The following is a 19,725-nucleotide window of genomic DNA, read 5'->3' as shown; positions in this document are numbered from 1 at the left end:
CACCGGTGTGGAGATTACCACTGAATCACCATTCAATTCATCGTTTGTGGGACTGGTTTACGATGAACTGAATCACCGGTGTGGAGATTACCACTGAATCACAATTCAATTCATCGTTTGTGGGACTGAATTGAATCAGGCCCACGCAGTCTCTGCTAATCATTTAAATAGGCTACATCATTTATAGTTCACTTCTTGGCTATACCAGCAGGGCATACGCACACACACACACACACACACACACAGTGTTGTGATCTCCTTAATTAGCCATGTGATTAGCTACATTGGATGTCTGCAGCGAAGCGAGGAGCTCTCTCTCCCCCGTGTAAAGCAAAACATGTGTTCCCGAGACCTCATACATTCTGACACACACGCACACACACAGCTGTAGACTACACTAATGCTGCCACCTCTGCCCTCTCAGACACAGTCAAAAAAACAAAGGAATAAAATCCCAGGCACAGTTAAGCAGGTCTACATTAAAACTCCCCTCACTCGCTCCACTTTCTCATCCTTCTCCCTCGTTCCGCTGTGTTTCTGTGCTTGTGTTGTGTGTAGTGGCTCCTCTCCCTCGTTCCGCTGTGTTTCTGTGCTTGTGTTGTGTGTAGTGGCTCCTCTCCCTCGTTCCGCTGTGTTTCTGTGCTTGTGTTGTGTGTAGTGGCTCCTCTCCCTCGTTCCGCTGTGTTTCTGTGCTTGTGTTGTGTGTAGTGGCTCCTCTCCCTCGTTCCGCTGTGTTTCTGTGCTTGTGTTGTGTGTAGTGGCTCCTCTCCCTCGTTCCGCTGTGTTTCTGAGCTTGTGTTGTGTGTAGTGGCTCCTCTCCCTCGTTTGGGCTTTGAAAAGACGACCACTGTGGCTAATTCCCATGCCTCCCACACTACCGTTAAGACTATGGTTCGGCGCTCTTCTGTTCTGCCTCCATCACACACACACACACACACACACACACACACACACACACACACACCTTCCATTCTGCCTCCCTGTCCCTTTAGCTCCGAGACGCGGGGTGGCTTTGCGATACGCCCATGACAAATTACTTGTAAACTTGCATTACCGTCAGAACAGGAACAGAGGCACACACACGCACACACACACACACACACACACACACACACACACACACACACACACACACACACACACACACACACACACACACACACACACACACACACTCCATGCTGTCCTTTTGATTCCACATTTCAGAGAATGACAAATTGTTAGGATTTGGGTAGGATGCAGCATGCTATGTTCAGATCGAATTTTGGCTGGAGACTGGGGGGTAGGGATAGGGATTGTGGAGCTGTGTGTGTGTGTGTGTGTGTGTGTGTGTGTGTGTGTGTGTGTGTGTGTGTGTGTGTGTGTGTGTGTGTGGTGTGTGTGTGTGTGTGTGTGTGTGTGTGTCTGTGACAGGGACATGGGACGGACAAGAAAGCACCATGCTGCGAGCCACATGCAATCAGACCCCCATGAAGAGAGAGGGATGGATGGAGGGATAAAAGAGAGAATGAGTGATTGAAGGATGACAGAACAGAAGTAAAGATGGATGGAGGGATGGGGAGAAGGAGAGATATGGGCTTGTAGCAGGGCTTTGTGGAATAGTGATGGCTGAGGGGATTGAGGGAGAAGAATGGAGGAAAAGAGACAGGGAAAGAAAAGGGGAAGAAGGGAGATGGAGGGAGGAGAGAACGACTGGAGCAGAGGAGAGAACGACTGGAGCAGAGGAGAGAACGACTGGAGCAGAGGAGAGAACGACTGGAGCAGAGGAGAGAACGACTGGAGCAGAGGAGAGAACGACTGGAGCAGAGGAGAGAACGACTGGAGCAGAGGAGAGAACGACTGGAGCAGAGGGGAGAACGACTGGAGCTGAGGGGAGAAAGACTGGAGCAGAGGGGAGAACGACTGGAGCAGAGGGGAGAACGACTGGAGCTGAGGGGAGGACGACTGGAGCAGAGGGGAGGACGACTGGAGCAGAGGGGAGGACGACTGGAGCAGAGGGGAGGACGACTGGAGCAGAGGAGAGAACGACTGGAGCAGAGGGGAGAACGACTGGAGCAGAGGAGAGAACGACTGGAGCTGAGGAGAGAACGACTGGAGCAGAGGGGAGGACGACTGGAGAAGAGGGGAGGACGACTGGAGCAGAGGGGAGGACGACTGGAGCAGAGGGGAGGACGACTGGAGCTGAGGGGAGAACGACTGGAGCAGAGGGGAGAACGACTGGAGCAGAGGAGAGAACGACTGGAGCAGAGGAGAGAACGACTGGAGCAGAGGGGAGAACGACTGGAGCAGAGGAGAGAACGACTGGAGCAGAGGAGAGAACGACTGGAGCAGAGGAGAGAACGACTGGAGCAGAGGAGAGAACGACTGGAGCAGAGGGGAGAACGACTGGAGCAGAGGGGAGAACGACTGGAGCTGAGGGGAGAACGACTGGAGCAGAGGAGAGAACGACTGGAGCAGAGGGGAGAACGACTGGAGCTGAGGGGAGAACGACTGGAGCAGAGGGGAGGACGACTGGAGCAGAGGGGAGGACGACTGGAGCAGAGGGGAGGACGACTGGAGCAGAGGGGAGGACGACTGGAGCAGAGGGGAGGACGACTGGAGCTGAGGGGAGAACGACTGGAGCAGAGGGGAGAACGACTGGAGCAGAGGGGAGAACGACTGGAGCAGAGGAGAGAACGACTGGAGCAGAGGAGAGAACGACTGGAGCAGAGGGGAGAACGACTGGAGCAGAGGGGAGAACGACTGGAGCAGAGGGGAGAACGACTGGAGCAGAGGGGAGAACGACTGGAGCAGAGGGGAGAACGACTGGAGCAGAGGGGAGAACGACTGGAGCAGAGGGGAGAACGACTGGAGCAGAGGGGAGAACGACTGGAGCAGAGGGGAGAACGACTGGAGCAGAGGGGAGAACGACTGGAGCAGAGGGGAGAACGACTGGAGCAGAGGGGAGGACGACTGGAGCAGAGGGGAGAACGACTGGAGCAGAGGGGAGAACGACTGGAGCAGAGGGGAGAACGACTGGAGCAGAGGGGAGAACGACTGGAGCAGAGGGGAGGACGACTGTGCGGTTACAGTTAATTCAGGGCAGATGACTCATCAGGGCAGGAGACACAGACAGACAGACAGACAGACAGAGAGGCTTCTTTCCTCCCACCACCCCGAGGCTACAGTACAGGCCGGTCACAGGCCATAAAGCAGTCCCAGTCTGGCATCGCCATGGAGACGGGACTGGAGCGGGTAAAGCAGGCGCTGTCCCACTGCTCCTGACAAAGATTAGAGAGAGAAAGAGACATCCTCGTTCCCCCGCGTTCCCCCGTGCTCCCACTGCCGAGCCAGCGACATGTGGAGCGCAGACAGACAGGTGGATTGAGGGAGAGAGGGAGGGATGAGGAGAGGTAGAGCAATAGAGGCAGCAGACAGTGTGGAGAGGGGAACACACGGAGCCTCCAGCTGGAGTCCCTCTGCTGGAGGAACAGAGCCTCGGGCTGCTGCAACACACACACACACACACACACACACACACACACACACACACACACACACACACACACACACACACACACACACACACACACACAATTTAATCTGCCTTCTGTAACAAGCCTACTGCACCAGCCAAGCCCGGCCGGTGTTACTGAATTGAAGCCGTGTGCACCATTCTTCCTCTCACACCCTCTGTTTTCAGTTCTCTCCCTCTCTCTCCCCATCCCTCCTTCCTCTCTCTCTCTCCCCATCCCTCCTCCCTCTCTCTCCCCATCCCTCCTTCCTCTCTCTCCCCATCCCTCCTTCCTCTCTCCCCATCCCTCCTTCCTCTCTCTCCCCATCCCTCCTCCCTCTCTCTCCCCATCCCTCCTTCCTCTCTCTCCCCATCCCTCCTTCCTTTCTCTCCCCATCCCTCCTTCCTCTCTCTCCCCATCCCTCCTTCCTCTCTCTCCCCATCCCTCCTTCCTCTCTCTCCCCATCCCTCCTTCCTTTCTCTCCCCATCCCTCCTTCCTCTCTCTCCCCATCCCTCCTTCCTCTCTCTCCTCCTTCTCGCTCTCTCAACACACCTGAGGCATCTCTCCATAGCGGCTATTCCTCTAACTCAAGGGACCCCACTATCTCAGCAAACCAATTACCTAGCACAGGGGGCCCCACACCCATCCCAGTGCCTACACACTACCTCTGGGGCCCCTCACCAAAAACACATAGTGCATTATGGAGCATTTGTAAACCAGCCCACCACACACACACACACACACACACACACACACACACACACACACACACACACACACACACACACACACACACACACACACACACACACACACACACACACACACACCCCCCGGCGATGACCAGGGAGAGAGAACAGGAGAGGAGAGAGGGAGGGAGGCAGGCAGTAAGGAAGAGAGGAAGGAAAGAGGTAGCCAATGAAAAAAAGAGCATGGGAGGAAGTGTGTGGAGAGGAGGGTGAGTGAATGGCTGACAGGAAATTAAGTGGAGAGAAAGGACAAAGTGGTTGTGAGAGAAGATTGATAGATAGAAATAGATTAAGTAGTAGGAGTGTTGTCCACTATCAGGTATACTGCAGTTACAGAGTCACCCACCAGGGGGAGCCGTAGATGCGGAAGCCGCGTACGGTGACCTCTGAGTCCTGCAGGTAGATACAGTTGGTGAGCAGGGACTGGACGTTCTCGTAGTTCTCTGGTTTCAGCTTGGAGGCCGACGGGAAGTAGTAAAAGTCCTGCTTGATCAGGTCAGCCATGAACTCCTGGTCAAAGGTCAACTCATGGTTCCCTGCAATCACTATCTTTATGTCGTAGGGCAAGGTGCCTGGGAGAGAGAGGAGAGAGAGGAGAAAATGGACCATCAGTTCAGAAGTAGTCCACACCCATTCAACAAACTTCTACAGGTGCAACAGAGTACCAAAATCCAATGGAAACAGAGAATTTAATTGAAACGGAATTTCTTTCTTTTTGTCTCATCTGTCATGGGTCTTACTAGCTCCGATCCATGTTAGTTGCAATAGTGTCAACAATCAAATGTGCTTTGTTCGTTCTCACAAAGACATCTCTCATCTGGCAGTCACAGTTCCATTAATCACAGGTAACAAAGGAATAGGAAAGGAAATATTTCAGGGAACTTTCAATACAGTTATTTCATTATTTAGCATTTTAGGAATATAGTAATTGTTTTGATTTTAGGAATATTCTAAATAAAATGATTTTAGGACTATAGTAAATAACAAACATATTCTATCTGAATAACTTTTTTCTACATGAACCATTGCTTGCGCATCTTTATCATAGAATGGACCCTTCATCCAAACCCAGTCAATAATCCTGAAGTGTAACTCCTCCTCTTTAATTGGCTATTCGATCCACGCTGCCTGTCAAACACTGGCAGGCCAACACACACATCTACATATCCCCTAATGTTTTCAAAGGGTTGATGAAAAAAAACTTGTGAAAAACCATGACAAATCTGGGGGTCTTCTTTGTCTACGAGACGTGAGACGCTTCGCCGTTTGTCAGGTAGCACGGTTGACGGAGACTTCAATCACTGCGCGTTTTTTGACAATTACTGCGAGAACGATGTGGCATGCTGTGTGTGTGTGTGTGTGTGTGTGTGTGTGTGTGTGTGTGTGAGTGTGTGTCGTGCTGCTGAAAAGGAGTAATTAAACTCAGCTTTAGCAGAGGCTGCCAAATCAAGAGACGGCTCTGTCACAACAGCCAGTCAGAGAACAGTGACAGCATCCAGAGAGACAGAAGGGGGGAAAGGGGGTAAGAGAATTGGAGGAACAGAAAATAGGAAGAATGTAAACTTTTTTTATAGGCTTATTGTACAGATAGACACAATGGAAATAAACTTCACGGACCTTGATTTTAGTTTTTCTTACTTAAACCATAAGAATGATCTTACAACATGATTTTTGCACCTAAAAACAAAGGCAAGTTTACATACTGGCATGATTTAACAGCAACAAATGTGTGGCCTACTGTAGACGTCGCAAAGAAGGGTCATAACTCACTTGTAACAATCGTATAATTACAATGATTATTTTTCTATGGTTACAATAAATGTTCACAATGTGTAGCCAGTAATAGATAAATAGCCCAATGCCTTTAGTACAGTGCCTTGAAAAAGTATTCATGTCCCGTGGCGTTTTTCCTATTTTGTTGCATTACAACCTGTAATTTCAATGGATTTTTATTTGGATTTCATGTAATGGACATAAACAAAATAGTCCAAAATGGTGAAGTGAAATGAATTTTTTTTATTGAGAAAGCGGAATAGTGGTCTGTACATATGTTTTCACCCCCTTTGCTATTAAGCCCCTAAATAAGATCTGGTGCAACCAATTACCTTCAGAAGTCACATAATTAGTTAAATAAAGTCCACCTGTGTGCAATCTAAGTGTCACATGATCTGTCACATGATCTCAGTATATATACACCTGTTCTGAATGGCCCCAGAGTCTGCAACACCACCAAGCAAGGGGCACCACCAAGCAAACCAAGGAGCTCTCCAAACAGGTCAGGGACAAAGTTGTGGAGAAGTACAGATCAGGGTTGGGTTATAAGAAAATATCTGAAACTTTGAACATCCCACGGAGCACCATTAAATCCATTATTAAAAAAGTGAAAGAATATGGCACCACAACAAACCTGCCAAGAGAGGACCACTTTAAGCCATACATTCCACAGAGCTGGGCTTTACGGAAGAGTGGCCAGAAAAAGCCATTGTTCAATAATTATTTTTGGTGTTTGCCAAAAGGCATGTGGGAGACTCCCGAAACATATGGAAGAAGGTACTCTGGTCAGATGAGACAAAAATGTTGCTTTTTGACCATCAAGGAAAACGCTATGTCTGGCGCAAACCCAACACCTCTCATCACCCCGAGAACACCATGTTTTTCATCGGCAGGGACTGGGAAACTGGTCAGAATTGAAGGAATGATGGATGGCATTAAATACAGGGAAATTCTTGAGGGAAACCAGTTTCAGTCTTCCAGAGATTTGAGACTGGGACAGAGGTTCACCTTCCAGCAGGACAATGACACTAAGCATACTGCTAAAGCAACACTCGAGTGGTTTAAGGGGAAACATTTAAATGTCTTGGAATGGCCTAGTCAAAGTCCAGACCTCAATACAATTGAGAATCTGTGGTATGACTTAAAAATTGCTGTACACCAGCGGAACCCATTCAACTTGAAGGAGCTGGAGCAGTTTTGCCTTGAAGAATGGGCAAAAATCCCAGTGTCTAGACGTGCCAAGCTTATAGAGACATACCCCAAAAGACTTGCAACTGTAATTGCTGCAAAAGGTGGCTCTGCAAAGTATTGACTTTGGGGGGTGAATAGTTATGCACGCTGAAGTTCAGTTTTTTTTTATTATTTCTTGTTTGTTTTACAAGAAAACATATTTAGCATCTTCAAAGTGGTAGGCATGTTGTGTAAATCAAATGATACAACCACCCCAAAAAAATATATTTTATTTCCAGGTTGTAAGGCAACAAAATAGAAAAAATGCCAAGGGGGGTGAATACTTTCGCAAGCCACTGTATCTATCTTCATCCTTTACTGACAGACAACCCAAGTGCCATTTCCAGCCAATAAAAACAAAATCCTGAAAAAAGTGAACTATTCATAACAGAGCCATTTTCAGATGCCAACCAAGACCCCAGAGTTCCCAAACACCAACATGGGGTTCCCAAACACCAACATGGACTGGCCGGTATTCACAGTTACACTCAAGAGAGAAGGGGCATCCTTCAAAAAAATCGAAGTCCAGCCTGAGATAATCAACCCTCTGCATCATCCAGCTGACCCTGAAAAAGGTGTTCAGGGACACGTGGCATTTTGCAGCGGGGATGAACCATCTCACAGATCGACATGACGGCATGGTTGGCTCCATCTCACAGATCTACATGACGGCATGGTTGGCTCCATCTCACAGATCTACATGACGGCATGGTTGGCTCCATCTCACAGATCTAGACAAATCGTCAGCTCATTAAGGAATGATGTAGATGCCTATCAGAGGAGCAGGGTCTTCTTGTTCAGATTCCAACATGGTAGTTTGGCACGGCACGCCGGCTCAGTTTTGTAAAAGTAGTGAGGGAAGAGATCAGAAGGAAGTGTACTCAATGACTTTCCTTTAAAGAAGAACTTCTGGATGCTTTGAGACGCCAAGACCTGCAGCCAGTGGACTGTTAGGAGCTTCAGTTCATCTGATGACTTAAAGGGACATTTCATTTTCATCATCACCAGCACCACTCCAACATCAACATATGTGAAAATGGCGTGTTTCTATGTTTTGTGGAAAAAAAGATAAGAGGAAGATTTCCAATTACATCTTCGGTCTGCATCGTGTGATTTTAACCAATTATGAATAGGCATTCCCTACGAATTCCCTACTAATTGGTTGATGTTGTCATTGGAAACACTTATCTTCCCCTTTTACTAGAAAACGTGCCATTTTCACATATGTTGATTTTGGGGTGGTGCTGGAGATAATGAATATGAAGATGAACAATTTTGAAATGTCCTTTTAAAGAAGATAAGCCTGCAGATACCCCTAGATCAAGGACAAGAGCAGAAGTTGGAACTCACAGAACACTGTAAGCCTGATGTCCCATTTGCAGATGATCAGATAGAGGCTGTCAAAAAGCCCAAGTTAAAGACGTCGGCGATTTGGAGCTTCTTCACAGCAGTGGCCAAAGCATTTAATTGCACCCCTGTGGCCAAGGAACACAAAACACACTGACCCAGAATATTAATTCAATTATGTCTGTTACCCTAGATAGGATGTGACCGGATAGAATCCATCAAATACGTTCACCGGCCCTCAGTTAGGAGGGGCGTTAGGTTGACTGGAGTGAAACATACCTCGTTCAATAAACACGCCCCCGCATCCACCTCCATTAATTCAAGTTTTATGGGTGACATTTTAAATCATGAAAGACTGAATCTGCATATTGTATGACTAGGATTATGGCCAGGAGTGATTCCTGACAACATGACCTTATCAGGAAAAACTCCTGGTCCTATGTACTTTATGAACACCACCAGTGATCAAAACATTGTGTTCTTCCAATGAGTCAAAGCAGGCCGTGCGTGTCTCTTTATCAAAAAGAATCTACATAAAGGCACAGTGGATCAACGTAGCAACGCTCAAATCACCATTCCACAATACAGTCTTTCTCCCACATCCACAAAGCACACACGTTGGACAGAATAACTCACTCAAACACAAAAGTAGACGGAGAAAGATGAACGCGATGCTTTTGGAAAAGAGAAAGGAAGGTGAGAGAGAGGCGAGAGAGAGTGAGAGAGAGAAAGAGGCAGAGAGAGACTAATCCAAATATGCAGGCAGCGGAGCACTGTCTTCTGTTGTTAGCAACCATCTCTTCCAAGCTTTTGTCTTAGATTTCAAAAGCCGCTTTCAAGCAACAAATAGTTTAAATTTCCCTGTGAATCACCCGCACAAAGTAGCAAGCCTTCTCTGTGTTTCAGTTCAAAAGAAGTAATCAAATAAAAACACATGTACACACACGCACACAGTAAAACACACTCGAAAACATGCACAACACTTCTAAGTCTAAAGCTTGTCTAAGCAGCTCTGCACTACATTCTCCTCCCAAAAGACACACTGCAGAGGCACTCTCTCCCTCCCTCCCTCCCTCCCTCCCCTCCCTCCCTCTCCATCCCTCAGCCTCCCTTTATCCCTCTCATTTCCTCCCTCACTGTCCAGTGTGTGTGTGTGGTTTATTACAGACCCAGTGCTAACAGGGTTAGTTAAGGGGAGTGATCTGCTGTCTGAAGGGACCTGTGCTTGACTAGATACAGTGGAATGTGCTCTATACTGGCCTTTACAATAACCCCCAAATCCTCAATATCCTAGAAGCCGAGGAGGGTGGTTAGTCTGTGTGTCTGTGTGTGAAGCTTCCGGCGCTCCCGCCACCATTGTTCCGGTGTTCCGATGGGTGGTCCTTGCCCTTTGAAGAGGAAAATCCCTGTTTTTCCCAAATCCATGGCATGTCGAGGGGGATTACTGCCCTTTGTGTGTGTCTCTGTGTGTCTGTGTGTGTGTGTGTGTACATGTGTTTGTCTGCAAGCCCAACTTGTTCTAGCTGCCCATGGACATAACAGAGTGTGTATCTACCAGTACTTACTATAATGTCTCCTGTACATTCAATCAAGTCATTCTATGCCATAACAGCCTAGTAACATTGGTCTGTCTACAGAAGCAATAACTACTGTTTATAAGAAAAAAGACATGTTGAGACTCAACCTGGATTAGCATTACAACGCCCATTCTGTGTGTGTGTGTGTGTGTGTGTGTCTAATCCCTCCCACCTGAACATGAAGCAGACACACTCTCCTAATTTCCTGTTTAAACACCACCCACACACCCGTGGCACATACACAATCGACAAAAACACTCACCCAAAAACACAAGCGACTAAGCAAGCAACGCATCCAAAACACACACTCTGCCCTCACACAGTACATTCCAGTAATCACACACACACACACATTTAATTTTCACCCACAACCTAAACGCAAATCCGACAGACGGTAATACCGCACCATCTCCGGCCTAGTAGGAGGTCTCTGTCTTTCCTCTCACTCTCTCTCTTTATCTATCTCTTGTTTCACTCTCTCTCTCTCTTTATCTATCTCTTGTTTCACTCTCTCTCTCTCTTTATCTATCTCTTGTTTCACTCTCTCTCTCTCTTTATCTATCTCTCGTTTCAGTCCCTTTCTCTCTTGCTGTTCCACTTCCATACCAAGCCTAGCACATTCAGAAGACAAAACATCAAAATAGCAGCCTGTCCTGTTCTTCGTCACAACGTCACATCAATAGTCAACCACTGAAAAGGTTGATGAGTCAGAATACAGTCAGAGACAGAGGTACTGGGCACGCATTACATTGAACCAACATGGAATAGAAGTTGTATTGACGTCTATGACCAATGGGACATTATGTATATGTGTAGAGCGAACAGCTGGTTCTGAGCTTGACTTGGAAAGAGGAGAGAAAAAATTATTTTAAAAATACTTTAGTGAACTAACACTCAAACTTTTTTTCATACTAGCTCTGACCTTGCTACTTTATTGAAGAAAAATATACTTACTATGACTTCAATATGTGGTTATCCCACCTAGCTACACTACATGACCAAAAGTATGTGGACACCTGCTAATTGAACATCTCATTCCAAAATCATGGGCATTAATATGGAGTTGGTCGCCCCTTTGCTGCTATAACAGCCTCCACTCTTCTGGGAAGGCTTTCCACTCGATGTTGGAACATTGCAGCGGGGACTTGCTTCCATTCAGCCACAAGAACATTAGTGAGGTCGGGCACTGATGTTGGGCGATTAGGCCTGGCTCGCAGTCAGCGTTCCAATTAATCCCAAATGTGCTCGATGTGGTTGAGGTCAGGGCTCTGTGCAGGTCAGTCAAGTTCTTACACACCGCTCTCGACAAACCATTTCTGTATGGACCTGGCTTTGTGCACGGGGGCATTGTCATGCTGAAACAGGAAAGGGCCTACCCCAAACTGTTGCCACAAAGTTGGAAGCAAAGAATTGCAAGAATCCCTGGTTCGAATCCTGGCTGTATCACATCCGGACGTGATTGGGAGTCCCATAGGGCGTCACACAATTGGCCCAGCGTCGTCCGGGTTTGGCAGTCATTGTAAATAAGAATTTAACTCTGTCTGTCCGTGGCCTCTCTTCCTCGGTGCGCACTGTCATTGTGTCCATTTCCATCTTGTCCAGCTGTGTATGTAACATTTCACGTAAACCCTGTTTCTTGTCTGCATCGAAGTAGCGGTCCTTGTACCTAGCATCGAGCATGGTGGCGACACAGTAAAGAGAGAATGCCACCGAATCGCTTGTTCACGGCCTGTGTCGACAGTTTTGTTGAGCAGGCGTTTCAACGCCATGACAGAGGATATCGCGTCTGCTGCAGGCGCAGTCGATGAGCTTATTTCTCCAGTCAGTTGCTTGAATGGAGCTAGCTAGCGTGTTCATGTTTCAAACATGTTCTCAAATGCCATTGAAATGGCAGCAGCGGTATGACAACCAGCACATTCATGAGCATGAATTACGGCTTTCCTCAGTACGAAATCCTCGTAGACCCACTGTGCTGTCAGACTCAGCATGCTCAAGGGGCTGATATCGCTGGTCCAAATGTCAGTCGTGAAGCTAATAGCAGTGACGCTATTACTGTGTAACAACCGGTAGGAAAACATCTGAAAAATAGCGCACTTGTTAGTGTGTACCGGTGCTCGACCAATCGGCGAAAGTCAACTTCACCCACGACAGAGAACGGTTGATTGTCAAGGGCAATGAATTCCATTATCTTGGCGTTAATGGATTTCACCTTTGAGTTGTCTTGCTGAAATTTTCTTACTCTTTCAAATGACTGCTCGACTTGTTGACTGCTCGACTTGTTGACTGCTCTACTTGTTGACTGCTCAACTTGTTGACTGCTCGACTTGTTGACTGTTCGACTTGTTGACTGTTCGACTTGTTGACTACTCGACTTGTTGACTGTTCGACTTGTTGACTGCTCGACTTGTTGACTGCTCGACTTGTTGACTGCTCTACTTGTTGACTGCTCAACTTGTTGACTGCTCAATCCACACAGCAGACATTGTGGGCTAGGTTAAGAATGCTGTGTTGCACATGTAGCGCAGCATTTTACATGGCGTCTTTACGTTATGTACCCACGTTATATAGGTATGCTCGTCAGCTTTGACATCGGTTTTGCACATCTGCGTTAACTAGACATCGGGTCGATGTTGGCGTTTTTAGCTAATATCGTCCGATTCCGATATCTTCACCGATATATCGTGCATCCCTAGTTGGCACTATGCATTGGGGCAGGTAGCGTACACCTGGCATCCGCCAAACCCAGATTTGTCCGTCGGACTGCCAGATGGTGAAGCGTGATTCATCACTCCAGCAAACGCGTTTCCACTGCTCTAGAGTCCAATGGCGGCGAACTTTACACCACTCCAGCTGACGCTTGGCATTGCGCATGGTGATCTTAGGCTTGTGTGCGGCTGCTCGGCCATGGAAACCCATTTCATGAAACTCTAGACTAACAGTTCTTGTACTGACATTGCGTCCAGAGGCAGCTTGGAACTCGGTTGTGAGTGTTACAAAAGTTTCCACTTCACATTAGCAGCACTTACAGTTGACCAGGGAAGACCTAGCAGGGAGGAAAATTGATGATCTGACTTGTTGGAAAGGTGGCATACTATGACGGTGCCATGTTGAAAGTCACTGAGCTCTTCAGTAAGGCCATTCTACTGCCAATGTTTGTCTATGGAGATTGCATGGCGGAGTGCTCGATTTTATACACCTGTCAGCAATGGGTGTGGCTGAAATAGCCGAATCTACTAATTTGAAGGGGTGTCCTCATAATTTTATATTTATAGTGTACCTTAAGATGAATGCACTAACTGTAAGTCTGCTAAATGACTAAAATGCCAAATGTAAAAGGTATGAGAGAGAGAGAGAGATGCCAAATGCCCTGAAACAGACAGAGGCATAGAGTTTCCAAGATCATTCAAATCACAAATGTTCTCTTACCTACAGTGGCAAGAAAAAGTGTGAACCATTTGGAATTACCTGGATTTCTGCATAAATTGGTCATCAAATTTGATCTGATCTTCATCTAAGTCACAACAATAGACAAACATAGTGTGCTTGTAACGCCCTGGCCATAGAGAGGGTTTTTTTGTTCTTTATTTTGGTTAGGCCAGGGTGTTACATTGGGTGGGCGTTCTATGTTCCTTTTTCTATGTTTTGGTATTTCTTTGTTTTGGGCCATGTGTGTGGCTCCCAATCAGGCACAGCTGAAGCTCGTTGCTGCTGATTGGGAGTCACACATAAGGAGCATGTTTTTCCTTTGGGTTTTGTGGGTAATTGTTTCTTGTTTAGTGTGGTTGCACCTGACAGGACTGTTGGCTGTCAGTTTCCTTGTTTTTGTATAGTGTTCTTTCCAATTAAATTGAAGGATGAATACTAACTCTGCTGCATTTTGGTCCTTTCCTGAAGACAGCCCTTACAGTGCTTAAAGTAATAACACACAAATTATTGTATTTTTCTTGTCTATTTCTTGTCACTCACAAAATTTGAGTTTGCTATTCACAAGAAGCATTACCTGATGTGAACCATGCCTCGAACAAAAGAGATCTCAGAAGACCTAAGATTAAGAATTGTTGACTTGCATAAAGCTGGAAAGGGTTACAAAAGTATCTCTAAAAGCCTTGATGTTCATCAGTCCGTGGTAAGACAAATAGTCTATAAATGGAGGAAGTTCAGCACTGTTCCTACTCTCCCTAGGAGTGGCCGTCCTGCAAAGATGACTGCAAGAGCACAGCACTGAATGCTCAATGAGGTTAAGAAGAATCCTAGAGTGTTAGCTAAAGACTTACAGAAATCTCTGGAACATGGTAACGTCTCTGTTGATGAGTCTACGATACGTAAAACACTTAACAAGAATGGTGTTCATGGGAGGACACCACAGAAGAAGCCACTGCTGTCCCAAAAAAATATCGCTGCACATCTGAAGTTTGCAAAGGTGCACATAGATGTTCCACAGCACTGCTGGAAAAATATTCTGTGGACAGATGAAACTACAGTTGAGTTGTTTGGAAGGAACACACAACACTATGTGTGTTTGGAGAAAAAAAGGTACAGCACACCAACATCAAAATCTCATCCCAACTGTAAAGTATGGTGGAGGAGCATCGTGGTTTGGGGCTGCTTTGCTGCCTCAGGGCCTGGACAGCTTGCTATCATCAACGGAAAAATTCATTCACAAGTTTATCAAGACATTTTGCAGGAGAATGTTAGGCTATCTGTCCGCCAATTGAAGCTCAACAAAAGTTGGTTGATGCAACATGACAACGACCCAAAACACAGAAGTAAATCAACAACAAAATGGCTTCAACAGAAACAAATATGCCTTCTGGAGTGGCCCAGTCAGAGTCCTGACCTCAACCCGATTGAGATGCTGTGGTATGACCACAAGATAACACTTCACACCAGACATCCCAAGAATATTGCTGAACTGAAACAGTTTTGTAAAGAGGAATGGTCTAAAATTCCTCCTGACCGTTGTGCAGGTCTGATCCGCAACTACAGAAAACATTTGGTTGAGTTTATTGCTGCCAAAGGAGGGTCAACCAGTTATTAAATCCAAGGGTTCACATACTTTTTCCGCCCTACACTGTGAATGTTTACACGGTGTGTTCAATAAAGACATGAAAACGTATAATTGTTTGTGTGTTATTAGTTTAAGCAGACTGTGTTTGTCTATTGTTGTGACCTAGATGAAGATCAGATCAAATTTTATGCCCAATTTATGCAGAAGTCCAGGTATTTCCAAAGGGTTCACATACTTTTTCTTGCCACTGTAAAAAGTTAGGACCAAGCCCCCATCCTCATCCACACCTCTGCAACTCCCCCATGTGGTTCACCAGTTTACCGTAGGCATGCGCCAGTGTCAGCACCAGCAACATAGCTCTGGGCTCCGTACACCCCGCCCCCTGCATCTGTTGCTTCCTGGCCTTCCACACTGCCATTTTCACCTGCCCCAACAAGTAATTACCTAGACAGTCCCTCCACCTGTTGACTACACAAAACTTAGGCCCTCCAACGTATTGTATAGGTAGTGTATGCCCCAACACTAGCTCTGTACACCACCCCCCGGACATAGAAAGAACAAGTGCTGCACTGTCTCCTCCTCCCATCTGATGGATCAAGGTGCGACGAGCGAGAGCACGAGAGCGAGACAGGTTAACATGCTGAACCAAACCAACCATTGGATCATGTAGAGAGAGCAGCCTGTGGAGAGAAAGACAGCACTCATGAAATGTTTATGATTGTCTTTTTTCTATTAGTGAGCTAAGGAGAGGGTTGGGGGGGGGGTCATGGAGTGGACATAGTATGTACACCAACACACACCATGCTCCCAAAGTGCCTACACGGCAATAGCATCATAGGAGTCAATCATCTATTACTCAGGAGAAAAAGGGAGCAGAGAGGAACAGGAGCTAAATAAAGAGCAGTACCCTAGACACAGGTGTCTCTGAACTCTACAACCCTGAGAGAGAGACAGACAGACAGACAGACAGACAGACAGACAGACAGACAGACAGACAGACAGACAGACAGACAGACAGACAGACAGACAGACAGACAGACAGACAGACAGACAGACAGGGAGAGAGACAGACAGGGAGAGAGACAGACTGAGAGACAGACAGGGAGACAGATAGGGAGAGAGACAGACAGGGAGACAGACAGGGAGAGAGACAGGTAGAGAGACAGACAGGGAGAGAGACAGGGAAAGAGACGGGGAGATATGCAAATACAGAGTAAAAGACCAAGGGAGAGATAGAGACAAGGGAAATAAGAGTGAAAGAGCAAAAGAGAGGGAAAGAAAGGAATGGACAGGGGAATAAAGAGAAGTGAGAGAGAAAAGAGGAGTATATAGAGCAGAAAGTTAAGAATGAAAGCAGCTCCACTCTTGACCCCTGTTGGACCCCGAAGCACAATGAGATCCATATTTAACCAGCGATGGAGAGCAAGCGGCAGCACAGAGAACATCTACTACTGGATACAGGCCCCGCTCCGCGACCCTCCACCATCACGTGATGAATGAAGACACCACTGAAATCTAAAGCAGAACCTTCTCTTTCTCATATACACACGCACTGCAACGCCTCCCCTGACTTAATGCATAGTACAGGTTCATCATACAGTTTGCGTCTTCTGTGTAATTGTTCTAACCTGCATTGATTCCTAATGGGCTGTGAAGTGTTAGCAGCAGTAGTGTGTGTGAGAGGACACTGTATGAGAGGCACTGGAAGCTGATCAAAGAGAGCGTTATTGGATAGAATTGTACTGAAGTGGTGCTGTGTACCCACTCTGTGTCTACCTATTCTCTCTCCCTTTCTCTCCTCTCGCCATCTCTTCTTCCTACAGTGAGGGGAAAAAGTATTTGATCCCCTGCTGATTTTGTACGTTTGCCCACTGACAAAGAAATGATCAGTCTATAATTTTAATGGTAGGTTTATTTGAACAGTGAGAGACAAAATAACAACAGAAAAATCCAGAAAAACACATGTCAAAAATGTTAGAAATTGATTTGCATTTTAATGAGGGAAATAAGTATTTGACCCCCTCTGCAAAAAATTACTTAGTACTTGGTGGCAAAACCCTTGTTGGCAATCACAGAGGTCAGACGTTTCTTGTAGTTGGCCACCAGGTTTGCACACATCTCAGGAGGGATTTTGTCCCACTCCTCTTTGCAGATCTTCTCCAAGTCATTAAGGTTTCGAGGCTGACGTTTGGCAACTCGAACCTTCAGTTCTCTCCACAGATTTTCTATGGGATTAAGGTCTGGAGACTGGCTAGGCCACTCCAGGACCTTAAATGTGCTTCTTCTTGAGCCACTCCTTTGTTGCCTTGGCCGTGTGTTTTGGGTCATTGTCATGCTGGAATACCCATCCACGACCCATTTTCAATGCCCTGGCTGAGGGAAGGAGGTTCTCACCCAAGATTTGACGTTACATGGCCACGTCCATCGTCCCTTTGATGCGGTGAAGTTGTCCTGTCCCCTTAGCAGAAAAACACCTCCAAAGTATAATGTTTCCACCTCCATGTTTGATGGTGGGGATGGTGTTCTTGGGGTCATAGGCAGCATTCCTCCTCCTCCAAACACGGCGAGTTGAGTTGATGCCAAAGAGCTCAATTTTGGTCTCATCTGACCACAACACTTTTACCCAGTTGTCCTCTGAATCATTCAGATGTTCATTGGCAAACTTCAGACGGGCATGTATATGTGCTTTCTTGAGCAGGGGGACCTTGCGGGCGCTGCAGGATTTCAGTCCTTCATGGCGTAGTGTGTTACCAATTGTTTTCTTGGTGACTATGGTCCCAGCTGCCTTGAGATCATTGACAAGATCCTCCCGTGTAGTTCTTGGCTGATTCCTCACCGTTCTCATGATCATTGCAACTCCACGAGGTGAGATCTTGCATGGAGCCCCAGGCCGAGGGAGATTGACAGTTCTTTTGTGTTTCTTCCATTTGCGAATAATTGCACCAACTGTTGTCACCTTCTCACCAAGCTGCTTGGCGATGGTCTTGTAGCCCATTCCAGCCTTGGGTAGGTCTACAATCTTGTCCCTGACATCCTTGGAGAGCTCTTTAGTCTTGGCCATGGTGGAGAGTTTGGAATCTGATTGATTGATTGCTTCTGTGGACAGGTGTCTTTTATACAGGTAACAAGCTGAGATTAGGAGCACTCCCTTTAAGAGTGTGCTCCTAATCTCAGCTCGTTACCTGTATAAAAGACACCTGGGAGCCAGAAACATTTCTGATTGAGAGGGGGTCAAATACTTATTTCCCTCATTAAAATGCAAATCATTTTATAACATTGTTTTTTTGTTGTTATTCTGTTTCTCACTGTTCAAATAAACCTACCATTAAAATTATAGACTTATCATTTCTTTGTCAGTGGGCAAATGTACAAAATCGGCAGGGGATCAAATACTTTTTTCCCTCTCTGTATCTCCTTCTCCAGTCAATCTGACACCATGCCTAAGATATCATTATTACATGCCCTAACACCAAACCAGGTCTTTCTTAGAATCCACAGAATTCATTTTCACTAAAACAACAAGATCTGTCTTCTGGGTCTCAAGGGGCCAAAGCTGAGGATAACCAGGTACAGATAGACCTTCCATGGGATGAAGTTCAACTCTACCTCCCCATCTCCCCCTTTCTCTTCTACAGTCCTCTCCTCTCCTCTCCCCTCCCTTCCTCTCTCCCCCCCCCCCCCCCTCTTCTCCTCCTCTCCTGCAGTGTGCACCAGCTCTGACAAAGCCTTGAGCCCCTGCCAGAAGAACCGGGAGGAGCCTTCCTGCTAAAAATACTGAGAGAAGAAACAGAGGGAGCTGCCACGATGCCAAGTAGAGAGACAGAGAGAGAGAAAAGAGAGACCATATCTTCATAAAGGGAGGGAGAGATAGAGGAAGGGATAGAAGAAAAAGTGAGGGAACCAAACAAAAGAAAAGACAGAAGGTAAGAAAGAAAGAGAAGACAGACTTTTAGACAAAGGAAGAGAGCAAAGAAAGGAAGGTTGGAATGAGTGTGTTCACCTGGCCATATGACAGTGTTTCCCTACAGTGTGTTTTTGTACCGAGGTACATCAGATAGTAGAAAGCCTAATACTGAGGCCAATGCTGAGCTCTCACTGGAGCCAGGCTGCAGACACAAAGCAGCATGAGCTATACATTCATCCTCTCTGAGTGAGTGAGTGAGAGAGAGAGAGAGAGAGAGAGGAACAAGAGAAAAATACAGATTATAAATATTTATACGAGCGAGCAGGAGTGAAATACAACTACAGGAAAAGGAGCAAAAGAGAGAATGGGGTATAGATGGAAAAAGAGAGAGAATTCATAAGGCACACCGGGCGCGTTTGGCGGGTTTTATCTTCGTAGCAGTCTCTCCCGCCAGTCGAGGCGCGGGCGAGCAGGTTTTCAGCTCGTGCTCCCCGTCGACTAGCCTTGGGGGGGGGGAGCTGAGCTGCCATCCCGTCTCCCCCTCCTCCCCCCTCGAGCTTCATCCTTATCCCTCTTGCTCTCCACCCCCTCTCCTCCCATCGCAAAGAGACGCTGGAAATAGGAATCACTGCAGCACGCTGG

The 19,725-nt window shown here is 46.8% G+C and overlaps 1 protein-coding gene across 1 annotated transcript in view; it reads right to left on the bottom strand.

The window, feature by feature from the left end:
• LOC106609322 (metallophosphoesterase domain-containing protein 1) overlaps positions 1-19,725 on the bottom strand; it is a 45,637-nt gene that overhangs the window by 19,905 nt on the left and 6,007 nt on the right. Inside the window, exon 4 of the mRNA XM_014208000.3 lies at positions 4,591-4,816. Coding sequence (XP_014063475.1) covers positions 4,591-4,816 — 226 coding nt within the window. The remainder of the gene's footprint in view (positions 1-4,590; positions 4,817-19,725) is intronic.

The sequence above is a fragment of the Salmo salar genome, chromosome 07 (genome assembly GCF_965601325.2).
Source record: "Salmo salar chromosome 07, fSalSal1, whole genome shotgun sequence".
Taxonomy (NCBI): domain Eukaryota; kingdom Metazoa; phylum Chordata; class Actinopteri; order Salmoniformes; family Salmonidae; genus Salmo; species Salmo salar.
Note: the sequence above shows the minus strand (reverse complement) of the source record. Positions and strands in the feature narration are given on the sequence as shown.